This window comes from Hemicordylus capensis, chromosome 4, assembly GCF_027244095.1.
Source record: "Hemicordylus capensis ecotype Gifberg chromosome 4, rHemCap1.1.pri, whole genome shotgun sequence".
Lineage (NCBI taxonomy): Eukaryota > Metazoa > Chordata > Lepidosauria > Squamata > Cordylidae > Hemicordylus > Hemicordylus capensis.
In genome coordinates this window covers 321,919,919-321,938,674 of record NC_069660.1, presented here as the reverse complement: position 1 = coordinate 321,938,674, position 18,756 = coordinate 321,919,919, and the positions used below count along the sequence as shown (strand labels likewise).

The following is an 18,756-nucleotide window of genomic DNA, read 5'->3' as shown; positions in this document are numbered from 1 at the left end:
TGCCGCTGCTGCCGCTGCTGCTGCTGGCCTGAGCCCGGCCCCACAAGCCTGCCCCCCTTCCCAGCGCCGCCAGCCGCCGTACCTTCCTCTCCTGAAGCTGGCTGGCGACACTCCTCCACTTCTGCTCCAGGACCCTCAGGCTGTGCTGGGTGCTGCCCCCCTGGGGCAGGGGGCCGCAGGCCAGCAGGAGGGGCCGCACCCGATCCCGGATGCCCTGGTAGGCGGGCTGCTTGGCCTCCACCTCTCTGCACAGCTCCTGTCGGAAGGAACGGGGGGGGGGCGGGTTGGGGGGGGCTGCTGTGCTCCCAGACCTCAGGGTGCCTCCAAGCACCTGAGGGTCTGAAGGGGGGCCGCTGGGCGGGGGGGGGGGGCGACCCTTCTGCCAAGGCGGCCCGCAGAACGAAGGGGGGAGGAAGGGGGGGCAGTGGGAGCAGCGGGCGGAAGAGCCAGGCCGGCCCCCGCAAGGGCCAGAGAGGCCAGCGCAAGGGAGGGCCGGGCAGTGAGGGCAGCAGGCCACGGGGGGGGGGGGGGGCAGAGGGGCAGAAAGCAGGTGGGAAGCCTGGCCCAGCGGGGACTCCCGGAGGGAGCAGGCCGCTCTCTGGCCCTCACCGCGGCAGGGACGGGAGGGGGCCTGGGGGGGACACAGGAAGCTGCCGCCTACTGAGTCAGACCTCAGTATTGTCTGGCAGCGGCTTCTCCCAGGTTGCAGGCAGGACTCTCTCTCAGCCCCCCCCCATCTTGGAGATGCTGCTGCCAGGGAGGGAACTGGGGACCTTCTGCTGCTCTCCCCAGAGCGGCGGCTCCATCCCCTGCTGAGGGGAATCCCTTCCAGGGCTGCTCACACATGGAGTCTCCCATCCATAGGCAACCAGGGTGGACCCTGCTTAGCTCAGGGGACAAGGCCTGCTGGCTAGCACCAGACCAGCTCTCCTCTCTGCCCCCTCACCTGCCCGGGAGGACCGTCTCCCTGGGGAGAAGAGGCCCTTTGCCCCACGCAGCAGGCACCTTGGTCAGGACAGTCAGAGGAGCCAGCATTCCGCTGGAGGTGGACGGAGCCGGAACAGACACGCGGAGAGCCTAGATAACCCGGCAGCCGTGGGGAGCGAGAGAGAGAGGTAGCCACGCCGTGCAGGGCTCTTGCGGGATCAGGTCCAAAGGAGGAGGAGAGATGGAAAGCAGCAAGCGGGAGAAAGGACGGAGAGAACCCGGGAGAGGGCCCCTGGGGGGCGCTGGGGGGAGGAGAGTGAAGGCAAGGCTCTTCCATCTGCCCGGGGGGCGGGGGGGGTGAATGGAAAGGGAGGGAGGGGCGGGCAGTCTCTGGGGGCACTCCGGGAGCGAGGCCCTGCTGCTCTTGCTCCTCGGGGGAAAGGGGGCCCCAAGTGCCCTGGAATGGGCCTTGCTCAGCCCACTGGCCCCTGGAGGGAGGGAGGGAGGGAGGGAGCAAGCCCCCTGGAAGAAGCTCACCAGGTGTGCCGCCAGCCTCTCCTTGATGGTCTCGGGGTGGCCCCAGCTGGGCTTGGCGAAGAAGAGCTGCAGCTCCACCTGCTCCAGCCCCCGGAGCAGCTCCGTGATCTCCAGGGTGAGATCCTGCACCTGCCGGAGGCAAGAGCTAGGCCGGAGCAAAGCAGGCTGGGCGTCCTGCACTCCTCCTGGCTACAGAGGCACCCCCCCCGCGCTGGGGCAAGATGGAGGCCCGACATAACACCCTCAGGTGATGGGGGGGCGGGCGGGGCGGCCGCCCCTCCAAAAAGGCAGCAGTGGGCTGGGGAAAGGGAGCCAGCTGCCTGCTCTGCCCCACCAGCTGTGGGGGCGAGGAGCAGACTGGGCCGCTCTCATGCCTTTTCCAAGTAGGAGGCCTGGGCCAGGAAGTGCCTCCGGGGCCCCTGCTCAGGCCACCGGCTCCTGCCCGCCCGGAGCTACCTGGCTGAGGTGGTTCTCCAGCTCCAACTGGCGCCTCTCGGTCTCGCCCAGCACGAGGTCCCAGCGCTGGCTCAGCTGCTGCAGGCTGCCCTGCACCCCGTCCCCGGAGTCTCCCGCGCGGGGGAGCAGCAGGCCCTGCCCGGCCTCCTTCACAGCCTGGACGGTGCGGGCGTGGGATGCCACGTCGGTCCGCAGCACCTGTGGGGTGGGAGTGGGGGCGAGTGGTGCCAGGTCTGCCCGGGCTGTCGGGGAGAGCAGCTGTGCCTCCTGCGGCCCTGAGGAACCCGGCAGCTGCTGCCGACTGAGCCAGGCTGTTGGTCCACCTAGCCCAGCATTGCCTTCACTGGCCGGCAGCAGGCTCAGGGAGCTTGTCCAGCCCTCTGCCGAGAGGCTGCCAGGACCCGGGTCTGGGGTCTTCTGCAGGCAAAGCAGGAGGGCTCTGCCCCTCGCCCGCCCTGGGGTTACCTTGTGCTTGGCCAGCTCAATCTCGCAGCTCTGCAGGTCCAGGGTGGGGTCCGTGGGCCCCTGCAGCTGCTCTGCGGTGTGATGGAGCCACTGCAGGAGCTCCTCCAGCTGGCTCTGGAACTGGCCGAGGCCCAGCAGGGCGGCTTCCAGCTGGTGCTGCAGGGAGGAGGGAGGGAGGGAGGGGGGGCACCACCTCCGTCAGAGCGGCCCCCCCGGAAAGCCCTCGGGCAAGCGCAGGGGGAGCTGGAGGGGGGGCAGGCAGGCAGTGCTCAGTCTGGGCATGTGGAGCCAGGGGGGAAGTGGGGCGGGGGGAGATGTGGGGCCAAGGCCCGAGAGGCCGGCCCGGGGCAGGAGTGCCCCCAGCAGCCCCTCCAGAGCACAGCCGGCTACAGGTGGCTTGAGCAGACGCCATGCTGTCCTCGCCCCCCTCAGCCCCAGGCCTCTGTTCAATTGGCCCAGAGGGGCTGCCCCCTTGCTGGCCCCCCACCCCCGGGGAGGCCTCACCTGGCGGCTCGCCACCTCTTCCTCCAGGCAGTTCCAGCGGTGGCGGAAGCCCTCGAGGGCATCGTGGGGGCCCCCCTTGCTCCCAGCCCCACTCGCGCTGCCCCACTCGTGCCGTAGGCTCTCTGCCTCCACCTTGCGCTGGTACAGCTCTCGCTTGAAGTCCTGCCAGGAGAGGGGCCAGGGGGGTGGGGCAGAGAACGGGCCGTTGGCAGAGACCTCTCGTTGCCCTCGGCACCTCTGGCCAGAGCCCCCCAGGGGGCCCACCAAGCACCCCCTCGCCTCCAGCATCTCTCCCTCTCCCCACCCCCCCGGGCCTTGTCAATCTTGGACTCTCCCACCCGTGAAATGCCCAGGGCACAGATGCCCCCCCCACCACACTGGCATGAGGAGGGGGCCACGCAGGAGGAACTCCCGGCTTCAGGGGTGGCAGCAGCTCCAGGGAGGGCAGGGCAGGGCAGGGCAGGGCAGGAGGCTTCTCCCTGCAGGACCGCTGCCAGCCAGGCCTGAACGAGATGCCCCCAGCACCTCAGGAGGCACGGGGGGGGCACTTGGGGGGGGCTGCTCTCTCCCTCCAGTGCCGATCCCTGCCCACTTCTGTCAGTCAGCCAAGCAGCCCCCAGGCCCTGCCAGGCTGCAGCGCCCCCCGACACCCCCCGGGAAGCCAGGCTCCCTGGCCCACTGCAAGCCGCCCCTGGAACCGCTCACCCCCTGGGGAAGCAGGCCCAGCCCCCCCCGACCCTTCTTCCCAGGGCTGGGAGCTCCCCTTACCTTCAGCGCCGAGAGCTGCTTCCTCACCGCCTCCAGGTCCCCCCCCAGCTGGCCCTCGTCTGCCAGGCGCAGCTCAGCCGCTGCCAGCCAGCGCAGGAGCCTCTGCAGAGAGGGACGGCAGCGGGTGGGGTGGGGTGGGGAGAGGGCAGGGCTGCCTGGCACTGGGGGGCAGGGGCCCCGAGAGGGAGGGGAGCCTGGGGAGTGGGGCGGGGGCTAGTCCGGGCCCTGGGCTGCCTCCCGCCCACTGCCGGAGGGAGCAGTTGACAGCCACCCCAACTTCCTGGCTAGGCTGGGGGGTCTGACGTGGGGCAGGAGGAGCGGGGCGACATGCCGCTCCCCCCACCCGCTGGGTCCTGGACGAGGCTTGCTGGGGCTTCCTCCCTGCCACTCCCACGTGACCCGGCCTCCCAGCTCCGCTGGAAACACAGAGGGGCGGCCCCCCCCCGCCCGCCAGGACGCAGCAAAAGAGGGGAGAGAAGACGCTTGGGCTTTGTGAAGGTCCCACTAGCCCTTCCTGCCGTGAGAGGGCCAGGCGCCCAGCCTGCCCACCCCCACCCCCAGCAGCGCCTTCCTCCTCTTGGGGGGCTCCTCCACACTGGCTGGTTGGTTCTCCCTCCCAGGCTCCCCCCCCCCAGACCCAGGGCGGAGGGGGGCGGGAGCAGGGACCCCACCCCAACACAAAGGAGCAGTGCAATGCTCTGCCGGCTGCTCTGGGGCTGCTTTGCGCCGGGGGCTAATCCCCCTCCGGAGGAAAACGACCAGGCCTGGGCAAAAGCATGCAGGCTGGCTTTCAAGGGCAGCAGGGCAGAAGCCGACTGGCGGGGCAGAACTGGAAGGAGGCTGCTCCCTCAGGTTGCCACATGCAGCAGCGTCTCCAGGAGGGAAAGGGAAGGCCGAAAAACCAGCAGGGAAAGTGCAGGAACGCCAGCAGGGACCTGGCCTTGATTGAGCATGCAAAGGGCAAGCCTAGAGGCAGCCTCCCCTTCCTGCTCCCCCTCCCCCACTGCTCACCTTCCGCTCCTGCTCCTCCCCCTCCTCCCCTCCTCCCCCTCCTGCTCCTCCCCCTCCCCCCTTCCTGCACCAATCCCCTTCCCCCCGCTGCTCCCCTTCCACTCCTCCTACTCCTCTAGCCCCTCCCCCTTCCACTCCTCCTCCTCCTCTAGCCCCTCCCCCTTCCTGCTCCCCCTCCCCCCGCTGCTCACATTCCGCTCCTGCTCCTCCCCTGCTCCTCCCCCTCCAGCCCCTCCTGCTCCTCCCCCTACCCCCTTCCTGCACCAATCCCCCTCCTCCCACTGCTCCCCTTCCACTCCTCCTCCTCTAGCCCCTCCCCCTTCCAGTTCCCCATCCCCCCTGCTCCCCTTCCACTCCTCCTCCTCCCCTTCCTGCTCCTCCTCCCACTGCTCACCCACTCCTGCTCCTCCCCCTCCCCCTCCTGCTCCTCCTCCTCCCTGCTCCTCCTCCCCTCCTCCTGCTCCTCACCTCCATGCTCTCCTGGTACAGGAGTGAGGCCTGCAGCTGCTCCTCCAGGCGGGTCTGCCTCTCAGTCCACACCTTGCTCAGGCTGTTCCAGGCCGAATAGAGCTGCCATGGGGCGGGGGAAGGAGCAGAGGACTCAGGGAGCTGGAAGGCCTGGTCCACAGAAGCCCCTCCCTCTCCCGGGACTTGGGTGGCCCAAGGTCACGGGGGAGCCTCACTCCCGGCCGGCATCCTGGGCCGGGGCCCAGGGAGAGGCACGCTGAGAGCCCACGGAAAGTCCCCCCCCCACCCGCAGGATCCTGCAAAATGGCCTCCTCCCTCTCGCTCTATTTCTGAAGAGCCTGGTCCTTGGTGGGGGACCTTGGGGCTGGATTTATGGCCACTGACAGCTGGTGGCTCTTGGTGGCCCAACATCCCAGCTGCCTGGGTTGGGGTTGAAGGCACAGCCTTGCAGGGAAAGGGGGTAGAGCCAGGCTGGAGAAAGCCTTGGGGTGTGGGGCAACGATGCTGCATTGGGAATGAGGCCGGCCGGCCTCCCAGCCTGCCTCTCGGTTGTTGTTGTTGTTGTTATTATTATTATTATTATTACATTTATATCCTGCTCTTCCTCCAAGGAGCCCAGAGCCGTGTACTACATATTTGAGTTTCTCTTTCACAACAACCCTGTGAAGTAGGTTAGGCCGAGAGAGAAGTGACTGGCCCAGAGTCACCCAGCTAGTTTCATGGCTGAATGGGGATTTGAACTCGGGTCTCCCCGGTCCTAGTCCAGCACTCGAACCACTACACCACGCTGGCTCTCTGGTGAGTCCCCAAGCTCCCTCCTGCCAAGGAAACGGGCCTCGCTGCCACTGCCACTGCCACACCGCTTGGGGGAGTGTGAAGGAGGGAGGCTGCTCAGAGGGGAAGGGGCCAATGGTGGCTGCCCCCCTCCCGTTGGAGCCCGTGACTCCGAAGAAGACGTGGCTAGCAAGCATGCCAGCTGGCCTGCCTCCGCCCACGGGGGCAGCAGGGAGTGGCTCTCTCCCCCCTGAGAGTTCCTCGGATCGGGGTGGGGGGGCCCTGTGGCTGCCCCCAATGCTGGGGCCAGGGGGCCTGTGGGGAGGGCCTCCCCCTGGGTGCAGCTCTTGACAGACATCTGCACATGTGCCCCCCACCCCTGAGGGCCCCCAGGAGGGCCTGCTTCCCAGCCCCACAGGTATCCGCTGCTGCCCCCGCCCTCGGAGGCGACCCCTGCTCACTTCGTCCAGGCTTCTGGTGACTTCCGGCTTGTCCAGGTCTCCACAAGACGCTATCAGCTCCATCCCCAGGACACCCAAGGAGTCCAGGTCTCCCTGGAGGGAGTCGATCTCCTCTCGCAGTGCCTGGAGGGGGAAAGGGATGAAGCCAGAGCCCCACAGAGGCCTCGCTGGACCCACGCTGGCTTCTGGCTAGCCAGGCAGAGCCCAGGGAGGCTGCCCCAGAGGGTGCCGAGGGCGGGGAGAGGGCTGGACTCTGCTGCTGCGGCAGCAAGCGGAGGGAGCCCGTTCCCACACAGTAGACCCCCTACGGCAGGCCAGACCTACAACTGAGCAATGAACATGGGCCACCGCTAGTGGGAACCATGCCCAGATTTCTAACTTAAATCATAATTTCCCCATAGGGATCAATGGGAAACTCAAAAATATTAGTTACTCACAAATGGCCGGGCAGAAAGATCTGAAATTTCACATGGTGTTCTTACATGACGATAGCATTAAATGCTTTGATGTTCAAGGAGATCAGCCTACCCGTTGATTTTAAATGATTTTAAAAAAAAAATTACATTCATTAAAAATCAATAGGTGGACTGATGGTAGCAAGCATGACTGGTCCCCTTAGCAAAGCAGGGTCTGTCCTGGTCGCCTCTGACTGGCACCGTAAGAGATTCCCCTCAGCAGGGGATGGAGCCGCTCTGGGGAGAGCAGAAGGTCCCCAGTTCCCTCCCTGGCAGCAGCATCTCCAAGATGGGGCTGAGAGAGACTCCTGCCTGCAACCTTGGAGAAGCCGCTGCCAGTCTGTGGAGACAATGCTGAGCTAGATAGACCAATGGTCTGACTCAGTATATGGCAGCTTCCTATGTTCCTTTGAATGTCAACACGTTTAATGCTTCCATCATATGCTGCCAGGATATGAACTCTGAGAACTTTCCGCTCAGCCTTTCTGGAGTTATAACATGGGGTTAAAAAATGGGGGTGCTGCTTTTTTTATATGAAGGCAAGGGTTTCCTCCAAATAGGCTTGAGTAATGGATGAAGTAGGGGATTCAATTCCAGAGCTCTTTGTAACTTTTTGCCTCGAAATAAAGCAAGTAGGACACTTTAAAACAATTTCAGCTTTTAAAAAAAATCATTAAAATTCAGTGAGTGGACCAATATCCTTGAAAGTCCACACACTTAATGCTATCATCACGTGATAGCCTTAAGTGTTTAATTTAATTTAACACTATAGGACATTTAAGCGTTTTCGGCCCAGTCATTTGGGACTTGTTAACCTGTTGAGTTTCCCACTGATCCCTCTAGGGAAACTGTCAGACGGGGCCCCTTCGGAGCTTTCGACACCACTGCCCCCAGACCACGGACCCCCAGGAGTCTGCCTCCCTCAGCTGCTGGCCCCAGCAGAGGCACTCCGGGCCCCCTCCTCCCTGCTCTTCTAGGCACACGGACAGAGGGAAGCCGGATTTCAAAGGCTCGGGCGGTGCAAACCCACACGCTGGCTCTCCTTCATATTCCGCCCCGGCCCCCACCTGGAGACTGCAGCAGCAGCAGCCCCCCCCCCCGCCTGCTCTGGAGCTTCTCTCCTCCTCAGGTTGGTTTCAAGTTGGTTTCTTTGTTCTGCAAATTGCAATGCGGGGGGGGGGGGCTAGGCCTTGAAGGCCGCCTGCCCCGCCCGCTCTGAGGAGGCCACCAGCCTTTGTGCCATCGGGCGGGGGCCGTGGCCGGCTTCTGGGGAGCCCTTTGACACCTGCCTCCCTTTGCCTCATGGGTGGCTGGCCCCCGCTGGCCCTCCACCAAACACCAGGGCAGGGGCGATCCGTGTGGGTGCCCGCCCTCCAGCCTTTCCCCGGAGCCGCCGTGCCACGGGGGAAATACACACACACACACACACACACACCCCGGTGGGGGCAGCAGCCTGTCCCCTCCCGCCCCCGGTACCTGCATGGCCCGGAGCCTGGCCCGGATGGCCGGCGGGCCCCCCGAGGCGGCTCCCTCCAGGTCCGGCACCAGCTGCTGGGTGTCGCTCAGGGTGCTGGCCAGCTCGGCCATCCCGTGCCAGAAGCGCTGGGCCAGGGCCAGGAGGCCCTGCAGCCGGCCCTCCCGCTCCTCCGCCTGCCGCCACAACGCCTTCCACTGGCTCAGCAGCTGCTCCACACGGCCCTGGATGGCTGCGGGGGAGAGCGGGGCGTTGTCGGCCAGTCCCCCTCCTCCTGTGGGCCCCCAGGCCCTCCGAGGGACCCTGGCAGGTTGCCCCACGAGCCACTGGGGGCCACGGCCCACTCAAAAGGGCTTGGGGTCTCTGGTGGTGAGTGGGCCCAGGAAGAGGGCTTGGCCCTCGCGGCCCGTGAGCTGCAGGAATGGTGGGAAGCCCGTCCCGGCAGAGCGGGGGGGGGGGGCGCTGAGGCCTGCAGGGAAAGGCACCTCGTCTCGCTGCAAGGCTCCGGAGGCAGGCTTGCGGGGGGTGGGGTGGGGGGTACCTTGGTTTGCGCCCGCTGGCACAGTCGCCAGCAGCTCGTCCCCCTGCCCACGGAGGGTCTCCAGAGCCACGCCCAGCTCCTCCAGCTCCGCCAGCTGGAGGCCGTTGTCCCTGATCTGCTCCCGGAGGCAGGATGAGTCCCCACGCACGGCCGGGGGGTGCCGCATGCGATCCTGCAGCCTCTCCAGACACCCCACCATCAGCTCCATCCGCTCGGACAGCTGCAAGCCAAGCCAAGCCGAGCTGGAGGGTGGCCGGGAGCGCAAGGGACCCCGCAGCCCAGCTGGCCCGCTGCCTGCCCGGAACTGGGGCCAGAACCGATGCCTTGGGGAAGGGGCATCTCCCGTGCTCTGGGCTAAGCCCCCACCCCCCCAGGAATGCTGGACTTTGGCCGGCAGCGCATCCCGTGGGGGTCCAGGGCGTGAAGGAGCAAGTCTCCGGCCCTCCAGCCCAGGAGCTCACCTGGCTGTACCGGGGAATGGCCTCCTCCAGCACGGCCGCGGCCTCCCAGACCTGCCCCCGGACCCGGCCGTACTGCTCTTCGGCCTCCCGCCAGCCCCGCTCGAAGGGGGCGGCCTCCTCCGGGCTGAGATCCGCCAGCTGCCGCCAGACGCGCCGGAGCGTGGCCATCGGGGGCTTGTGTTCCGCGATGGCCTCCCGCAGGCCCTGCCGGGGGCAGAGGTGGGGGTGAGCCGGTGGGGGCCCCAACACCCGCAGGGCCCGGCCTGCTCCCCCCGCCCGGCCGCCCCTCACCTGCAGCAGCTCCTGCTGCTCCCGGAAGGCCTCGTAGTGGACCGTGAGCGGGGGGCAGACCTGGGCCACGGCGTGCTGCGTCTCCTCCAGCCAGGGGTGCAGCTCCTCCTGGGCCTCGGCAAACTGGGCCAGCAGCACCCGGGCCTGCTCCAGCTGCATGCCCCGAGCCGAGCTGTGCTGCAAGAGCAGCGCCACCCTCTCCTGCAGGCTGCAGACCGACGGCTGGGGGCACAAGAGACGCCACAGCAGGGGGGGGGCTCCCTCAGGGCCCAGCCTCACAGCCCCACGGCCCAGAGCCCACAACCACATCCAGAGACAGGAGGCTTGTGCTGGGGCTGGCAGGGGCGGGGGCCTACCTGCGCCCCTCAGAATGGCTGGAGAGGACCCCCACCCCGACACACGGGGAGCACCCGGAAAGGCCGAGGGTGCCTGACGAGTGGGTGGCCCAGCTCCCGGCTCCCGCCTTAGTCTGCCTGCGGGAGTGTCCATGTTGTGCCTTCACAGCACTGCTGTCCTCCCCACCCAGCCTCCGGGGCTGAGTCAGACCCTTGTCCCCCCCCCCACCCCAACTCAGCAGTGTCTACACTGACTGGCAGCAACTCTGCAGTGTCATTCCCTGCCCCACCTGGAGATGCTGCCAGGGAGAGAAACTGGGAATTGAGGCATGCAATCTCTCTGTGTGTGGGTGGGTGGGTGGGGGGGCTCTTAATACTGTGGCACACTCCCCCCCAACTCTGGTCCAGAATAAGTGGGGAGGAAGAGAGAGGAGTGGGGGGCGCTGCAAGGGATTTCTCTCCGCTTTAGATAAATTCACGGCTTGGTTAGATTCATGGTGGACATGCCTCTCAGCGGCTACTAGTCTGGAGGCTACAGGCCACCTCCAGCCTCCCAGGCCGCAGGAGGCCTCTGAGTGCCAGTGGCAGGGGAGCAACAGCAGGAGGGAGGGCGGGCATCCCCCTTTCAGCCCCTGCCTGTGGGCTGCTCCCCAGAGGCAGCATCTGGTGGGCCGCGGTGTGAAGGGGGATGCTGGGCGAGATGGGCCTCCTTGGGGGGCCTGACCCAGCAGCAGGGCTGCTCTGGTGTTTGCTTAGGGTGGTTTTTTGGCAGAATGCGGCTGTGTGTGTGGGGGGGGGCAGAGGTAGGACACTGCACTTTCAGTCGGCGCTTGTGACTGAGGGCCTGCCCAGAGCTTGCCCCACTGAGCAGGCTGGCTGAGGGCACAGGACAAGAAAGGGGCAGCCCCCGCCCCCGCCCCCCCCCCAGTAGCACAGGAATGGCACTTAGTGGCCAGACGGGGTCTTGCGGAGGGATGTCCCAGCCACCCTGCAGGCTGCACCAGACAGCAGAAGCTGGCACGGGGGTGAAGGTGCTGGTGCCCCCCCTTGCCCCGCCTGTCTCACCTGGAGCTGCTGCTGCAAGCCGGGGGGGCAGAAGCTGAGCAGAGGGTCAGCGATGGCCACCAGGCGCTCCACAAGGCCGTGGTGATGCAGGATCTCTGCTGCCAGGCGCTGGGGGGAGAGACGCCGCCGTCGTGCCTGCCACAGGGTGCCCGGAGGAGACCCCCCAGCTCTCCGTGGGCACGGCTTGCTTCCCCTGGCTGACATATCTGGGGTCGGGAAGGCTCCCCCTGCCCAGATGACTGCCGGGGCAGGTCCTTGGCCTCCCCCTGCTGAGTGTGGCTCGGCTCCTGCGTCCTTTGGGCACTGCGGGGTGTGTGTGTGTGTGTGTGTGTGTGAGGGTTAGGGGGGTCCCTGGCTGGCCAGCTCCTTGCTTCAGCCGGTGCCTTCCGGCTGCTCTGCAGGCTGGCTGCATCTTGTGCAGCTGGCTGGGTATGTGTGTGTGTGTGGGGGGGGGGGTCTTGCACTGCAGGGTCAGCCGCCAGGCCCCTTCAGCTTCCCCTCCCGGTGCCCAGCTGGGGACCGCCACTGATGCTGGTCAGCAAGGCCATGGCGGGGGGGTGGGAACGGGGGCCCAGGCAGGATGAAGCCCAGCTTGCCTGCTGGTGGGACAAGGCAGCCCTCTCTCCAGTTTCCGCCCCCCCACCCCGCCGCACAACGCCCCAGCACTGCTGGCCAACTGCCTGCCTGGATGCCAAGCCAGGACTGGGCCACCCCAAAGTGGGGCTGCCCCCACTGCCAAGGGCTGCCCCAGCCATGCAACCCCCCCCCGCAAGACACCCACCTTGTGCTCGGTGATCTGCAGGCAGACGGCGGAGGCATCCAGGTGCACTCGGCCCAGATCCTCCAGGTGTGTGCTGAGGCGGGCCACCTGGGCCAGTTCTGATGCCAGCACCTGCTCAAACTGAGGGAGAAGGGCCGCCTGAGCTCGATGGTCCAGGGGTGGCGAAAGGCCACCCCGAGCAGGGCCAGGCGCTCTCCGTTGCCCCCCATCTCCCCTGGTCCTGGAGGGAGAGTGGGCCCGGCCCGGCTGGGCCCCCTCCCCTAGAGGTCTGCAACGGGAAGGCTGAGCAGGGGCCAGCTCAGGGCGCTGAGGAGGGCTGTGCCAGGCAGCCTGCTGGAGCGCCCAGGCTTTGCTCCTGCGGGGACTCTCCCTGCCTTCCCAGGTCTGGCTGGGCCTGCACTGGCAGCCACAGGCATGGGGAGAACTCTGGGGGCGCCAGGCACCACGCTCCTTCCACCCCAGGAGATGTGGTCAGGCAGCACCAGAAGGTGAAGGAGGAGGGAGAGCAAGCTCCACTCCCCCACCCTCTGCCGGACTGTGGCCATCGTGCCCCCGCTTGTGAGACCCCCACAAGCACCTGGTGAGCCAGGTTTTTGGGGGCTTTGGTCCCTCAGACACAGTGTGGAGGAACAAAGCCCAGACCTCTTGGTTTTCTAAACAAGCCCTTCTACTGTAAATGAATTGTATTATGGATTGAATCAGGGGTGGAGCCACCATTGTGCGGACAGGTTCAAAGAACCCGGGCCGCCACTGGGAGGGGCCACTGAAGTACGCAGGGGACGTGGCTCGGGCTCCGGAAGAGCCCCAAGCGAGTGCTTCCCTGTCCTTTTCAGGCAGCGCTTGCTGCCTGAAAGCAACTATTTCACTTTCTCTCCCTCGGCCCCAGGACCAAGATGTGGTGACGGCCAACAACCGGGATGGCTTGAAGAGGGGTTTGGATAAGTTCATGGAGGAGAGGTCTATCAATGGCTACTAGTCGGAGGGCTGTGGGCCACCTCCAGCCTCAAAGGCAGGATGCCTCTGAGTACCAGTTGCAGGGGAGTCACAGCAGGAGAGAGGGCGTGCCCCCAACTCCTGCCTGTAGGCTTCCAGTGGCATCTGGTGGGCCACTGTGCGAAACAGGATGCTGGACTAGGTCGGCTTCCTAGAGGGGCCTGGTCCAGCAGGGCTGTTCTTATATTCTTATAAGAAAACTATTAGGGTCAAGAGTTCATGTCTGCTGTACCTTAGTTTCACTTTGGGAATATCAGTTTGGCAGTTTGGTTTGGGAGGGAAGGGAAGTTTTGAAAAATGGAGGGAACTCTGAGTTACCCTGATTGGGTTGTTTAAAAAACACTTGGGGCAAAATCTGTATATACACAAGATGTTGTTCAATGAGGTGAGGTAGTTTAGTTTGGAAGCCTTGAGTAGAAGAGTCCCGGAGACAGTCAAGAAGAAAGAGTTGCGGAAAGAGAGTCCAAGACTGACACGTTGGAGAGTTGGAAGAGAGTTGTCTGCAGCAATCAGAGTTGGACCAAGAGAGGAACAGAGCTGGACAAGGAGTCAGAACCAGAAGTCCAGGTGGTGAGTGTGGTGTGAGGATCGGTGAAGAATATCCGAAGGAGGAACTGCACACTATGCTCATTGATCAGAACTGGTGCGGTAACCATTGCTGTTGAAAAACACTTGCAGAAGAGGGCCGTCCCTCTGCAGAGCTGAAACCACTCACAAAAAGAACCAGACTGGGCTGAACCTTAGAGCTGTGAAAAGGAAGAGGCCCTGCGGCTGAACGAAGGAGAAGCCGGAAGCCCTGAAGGGATCTTGCCAAGTTAGGGCAGAGTCAGAGTCAGGTCAGCGGGTGTGGTTTGACCACAGTTTGTTTGTTCCTTAGGCATTTTTGTTTTTATTTTTTGTGCTAAACTTGTGAAGCAACTACTGATGTAAAGTGAATTAATTACAAAATAAGCCACCTGATGGCACAGCGGGGAAGCAACCTGCCTAGAGAGCAGGAGGCTGTTGGTTCGAATCCCCACTGGTATGTTTCCTAGACTATGGGGAACACCTATACCAGGCAGCGGTGATCTAGGAAGATGCTGAAAGGCATCGTCTCATACTGTGAGGGAGGAGGCCATGGTCAACCCCTCCTGTATTCTACCCAAGACAACCACAGGGCTAGTCTGTGGGCGCCAGGAGTCGACACCGACTCGACAGCACAACCTTTCCTTTCCTTAATTGCAAAGTGAAATCACGGCTTGCTTATCTTCAAAGACAAGCGGTAGCTCCTCTGTCTCCACCCCACGCTGTAGGCTTTGCCACTCTACCAAGGTTTGTTTTGGGCTGTTGTGGTAGACTCAGCCCAGAGCACAAAAGTCTCCCACTTTTCGGCCACTTGGTGGCAGCGGTCAAGCTGGTCCTCGTCAGGGGGGTCCGTGCCGTGTGGCGGCAGCAGGGTGGATCCTTCCCACGTGGAGGTGGCCAAGCGGTGGGTGGGATGGGCAGTTGCCCCCCCCTCCCGCCCCACGGCCTCCCAGCCCCACAAGGGAAGCCCGCCCGTCTGGCCTCCCATTACCTTCTCTCTGTCTGCAGCACTGAGGGGGCTGGGCCCCTCCCCCGTCGCGCGGCCCTGGAGGGGCAGCCCCTCCTCCATGCGGCTCAGCCAGAGGGCCAGATCCTCCTGGGCGGGGTCCCGCCGGGCGGAGGCCTCCAAGGTCTGCTCCAGCCGGTGCAGGATGTCCGTGTGGCTCTGGCCCACCATCAGGAACCTCAGCCGCAGGGCGTCCATCTTCTCTTGGGCAAGCTGGGCTTCTTCCCCTGCAGGAGCAGAGCGGGAGCAGCTCAGCCGCGCAGCCCCCGGGCCCATTTCCTGGGCTCCCCGCATTTTGGTCGTGGGGCACCACGAGAATGGCGGGCCAGGCTGCTTGGCTCGTTGGGGCTCTGGGGCCAGCACTGGCCACGTCGCGCTTGGTGGCTCAGTGGCCCAACTGCATTTCCAGGCGAGGCCGGGAGAGACCCCTCTGTGCCCGAAGCCCCGGAGAGCTGCTGCCTGTCCATCCTGGGCGGGGTGGGCGGAGGGGCCTCCCAGGACCCCGGGGGACCCCCTGTGCAGTGCAGGAAACGGCGACGGCAGAGGCCCACCCTCGAGCCGCCTCTCCTCTCAGTTCCTTCACAGACTCCGCACAGGACTTGGCTTCCAGAGCCCTCCCCATCCTGGTTGCCCTCCTCTGAACCCGTGATCCAGGAGGAGGCCTTCTCTTCGTTGCAGGGACAGAAGGTTCAATTCCCGGCAGCATCGCCAGGTGACACTGAGGAATGGTCCCTGCCTGGGTTGCTGCTGCCGGTCCGTGCAGTACCCCTGAGGCTGACAGACCAAGGGTCTGACTCAGTGGGAAGCAGCTTCCCTATGTTCAAAGGTAGACGGCCCCAGGTGTGGCCCTGGCAGCATCTCCAGGCAAGGTGAGGAAAGACCCGGAGCCCCTGCTAAGCCAGGCGGGCAATGCTGAGCTAGACAGGCCAAGGGCCCGACTCCGTCCACAAAGCCGCTTCCATTTGTGATGACCACAGAGTTGTGTGACACACAGAAGGTTTGCGGGGAACGTTAGGAAGAGTTGTGGAAGTCCCAGAGTTCTCCCAGACACCGTTTGTGGGAGCTGAATAGCAACTGGCCACGGACAGAAGCCCCAAGAAGCTGAGCTGGGCTTCCCTCGACTGGACCGAGGCCCTTGTTTTCTGCCGGGGTGGGGGGAGATAGTGCCTTGCAGGACACCCTCCCCCCCCGCCACCCCCTGACCGCCTCGCTTGCGCCAGCAGCGCCTGGCCCTCCTGTGCCGCCCTGGCTGTGTTGGAATGTGGCTCACTGAGTGAGGACCCCCACCCAGCCCAGCCCCAATCCAGAACACTCGGGATGGGGAACCAGCTGGGAACAGCCCCCTGAACCCCCACCCAAGGGGAGCCGCATGTCCTTTCCCGAAGAGTCCACCCCTCCTGCAGCTTCGCTCTGGCCTCCTCCACAAAGCCAGCGGGCGGACGCCTGGCCCTCGCTCCTCCCAGGAGGGGCCTGCCAGAGACCCAGCTGCTGCCCTTCGGAGGGGGCCACCACCACCGGGACCCTGTGGGTGGGATTCTCTGAAGAGGGCGGGGGCCGGCTGCTTCGGGGGCTGGCCTCCACCCAGGGCAGAGGGAGCTGGAGGGAGGGGGCCTGGATGCGGAGGGGGGCAGGGCAAGGGGGGCAGGGCAAGACCCCGCTCGGGGGGGGCGGGGCACTCTCTGCTCTTTCAGTGGTCCTGGCCAGGGAGCCTGGGGGCCTCCCCTTCCCCAGGATGCAGCCCCCAGAGGCTCCTCCCTGCCTCGGCCTCCCTTTGCAGCAGGGCATGAGCCCTCCCGGCCGGCCCCCACCGCCCCACAGGGAGCCTCCGCTCAGCCCCTCCCACTTGCCTGACACCATCCCCAGCAGCCGCTGTCCATGCGCCAGGGCCTGGTCCAGCTCCCCCGGCTTGGAGCGCATCTCCTCGCACAGCTCCTGGGAGGAAGGAGACGAGCAGAGTGGCTCAAGAGCCCCGGAGTGAGCCGTGCCCCCCCCCTCCGTCTTGCCCTGGGGTGCCCTGTGTTGGGCCTGGGGTGCCTTCAGGGCCTCCGAGGGAGACTCGGGGGGGGGCTGGGGGACGTGCCGCTCCGGACCGGGGGCCAAGGCACGGCTTCAGCCCCGCCCGAGCCCCCCCCGCCCCCCCGCTCTGCCCTCCGGCGTCCTACCTGGGTCTGCCGATGGGCCTCCTGGGTCTGGCTGCCTCCGCTGGCTCGCCACAGCTGGCCCAGCGTCCGCTCGGTGGCGCCCAGCCAGTCCTGGAAGGCGTCCGCCGAGGCCTGGAAGGCACAGGCTGCAGGCAGGATGCGCTCCAAGCAGCCGTGCCTGTCGGGGGAGAGGAGCAGTCAGGCCCGCGGGGAGGACCAGTCGCCCCCCCAGCCCCCCCCTCCGCAGACCCCCGGAGAGAAGACCCCCACCCCTGCACACGCAGGGGCAGGCACAACGGGGGGACCGGCCTGCCCCACCCTGGAGAAGAGGAGGGCAAATGTCTCGCGGAAGCCTCTGCCCCTCCAGGCAGCCCCCCACAGAGCCAAGAGCCAGACGGCAACGCAATGCAACGGGCAGAACACACACCCACACACACACCCCCCGCTGCAGGAGCTGGGAGGGACCACGGGCTGGGCAGAGACTGGGGCACGCGGGCCTTGTGGGGGGCTCTGTGCTGGGATGCCGGCCACGGCTGGAGGCAGAGCAGAGCAGAGCAGAGCTGACTCCACCCGACTCAGGGACTCCCAAATCACAGCGCCAGAGAGGAGAGAGGAGGGGGCCCGGGACACTCGGGGGGCGGGGGGGAGAAGGAGGAGGCCGGGAGAGGGCAGCCCTTGCCATGGATGAGCCGACTTCCAGCAAGGGTGGCTGAACCGGACAGGCAGGGAAGGAAGCACTTGCTCCCCCAGGGTGTGTGTGTGTGTGTGTGTGCAGGTGCTGAATAAGATGGGGGGGGCGGGGAGATGGGACCCTGCAAGGCACGGAGGAGGAGCCCCCCAGCCCCACCTGCTGAGGAAGGACTGGCGCCCCGTGGAGCCAGGCACCCCCCCCGCCCCATCCAAGCCGGGGCACTCCAAAGGACATGCCGAAGCTGCCGAGAGGCCGCAGACCCCAGCAGGCCGGCCTGTCCCCTGCCCTCCAGTTCCACCGAACCCCCCCATCACAAGGCGGAGCCAGTCAGCCTGCAGTGGGGAGAAGGAGGAATGGCTGACCCCCTCCCCCCCCAACAGGCCCAGGTGGCAAGGGCTGGCTTTGCCCTGCCGCACAGCCAGGCGGGTTTGCGGGGGCTGCAGCACCCCCTGCCTCCAGCAGACTTCACGGTCCTGGCTCCCTGGAGCAGGGGCTGAGAGGCTGCCTGCCTCTCCCAGACCGGGGAGCTCACGGGGGCTCCCCCCTGCCCTCCCCCCACCTCTGCATCAGGGCCCACCGGCCCCTCTCCTGGCTCCCCGTCAGGGTCTGGGGCCTTCCAGCACTCAACAAGGGCCCCCCTTCTGGGCCCTGGCAAACACAGCCCAGGCCGGCAGCCCGCAGGGGCCGCGTAGCCGGCCAGGCCCAGGCCCGGCGGGGGGGGAGGGACAGAGAGCGCCGTTGCTGAGGCCAAAGCCTTTGGCAGCAGCGCTGGCTGGGCTGGGCTGAGCGGACAGATCCTGCCCCCCCCCCGCAGGGAGCGTCTTCACACATGGCCGGCCCCCCAACACAGTCTGCTTCTCCCGGGTCTGCTGGTGTCAACTGCCCTGAGGTTTGATATGGGGCAGCTGACAACTGTGTTCAATAAAATAAGCAAATAATAAGCTGCCCACAAAACAGGCTTGCCAGCAGCAACCCCACCCCACCCCAATGCCCTCCAGGAGACGGGTCCCTGCCCCTCTGCAAGGCGGTGGGGAACTGCAGGCACCCCCCGGGCAAGTCCAAAGCTGGCTCCCATCCGAAAGGAACCGCGTGGCCGAGTGGGGTGGGGGGGGTTCCTGCTGGCATCTGCCCTGGAGCTGGACCGTGTGCCCCCACCCCTTGCCCCTCTTCTGTCCACTGGGAGCAAGAGTGACCCGCCTGCCAGAGCCCCCTGGGGCCGAGGAAGGAGACCAGTGCAGCCTCCAGCAGCTGCCTGCCTGGGATGGAGGGGGCAGGCACAGAAGGCCCCCTCTCAGTTGGTGTCCACAAGGGACCAAGGCCGGAGGACCGCCCCCTTTGGCGCCCACTGCTCTTTGCAAATCCCTGCCCCCTTTCAGAATGCCCCCCTCCCGTTGCCTTTCCTCGGCCTCCAGGAGCTCGTCCACGCCATGCGGCAGCCGCCTGCCCTCCCCTTCACTGCCTCCCCCCCTTCTCCCTGGGCCCTTCTGCAATGCCAAGCAGGGGCTCGGCTGCTGGGCTCCCTCCCGGGGACCCCCCCCACTCTTGCTGACTCCCTCTTTCTCATATCTGTAAATCTAAGTGTGTGTG

General features: G+C 65.7%; 1 protein-coding gene across 4 annotated transcripts in view; it reads right to left on the bottom strand.

Annotated features, from left to right (window-relative positions):
- LOC128322890 (microtubule-actin cross-linking factor 1, isoforms 6/7-like) overlaps nt 1-18,756 on the bottom strand; it is a 49,335-nt gene that overhangs the window by 14,467 nt on the left and 16,112 nt on the right. For 3 of the 4 annotated variants that reach the window (XM_053245076.1, XM_053245075.1, XM_053245078.1), the window contains 17 exons: nt 16,500-16,656; nt 16,185-16,269; nt 14,323-14,564; nt 11,775-11,894; nt 10,994-11,101; nt 9,594-9,815; nt 9,303-9,506; nt 8,842-9,061; nt 8,303-8,532; nt 6,372-6,494; nt 5,137-5,238; nt 3,658-3,759; nt 2,890-3,051; nt 2,386-2,541; nt 1,921-2,118; nt 1,465-1,593; nt 83-256 (listed from right to left, as the gene is read on the bottom strand). In XM_053245076.1, coding sequence (XP_053101051.1) covers nt 83-256; nt 1,465-1,593; nt 1,921-2,118; nt 2,386-2,541; nt 2,890-3,051; nt 3,658-3,759; nt 5,137-5,238; nt 6,372-6,494; nt 8,303-8,532; nt 8,842-9,061; nt 9,303-9,506; nt 9,594-9,815; nt 10,994-11,101; nt 11,775-11,894; nt 14,323-14,564; nt 16,185-16,269; nt 16,500-16,656 — 2,734 coding nt within the window. The remainder of the gene's footprint in view (nt 1-82; nt 257-1,464; nt 1,594-1,920; nt 2,119-2,385; nt 2,542-2,889; nt 3,052-3,657; nt 3,760-5,136; nt 5,239-6,371; nt 6,495-8,302; nt 8,533-8,841; nt 9,062-9,302; nt 9,507-9,593; nt 9,816-10,993; nt 11,102-11,774; nt 11,895-14,322; nt 14,565-16,184; nt 16,270-16,499; nt 16,657-18,756) is intronic. The other variant, XM_053245077.1, reaches the window with a different exon arrangement.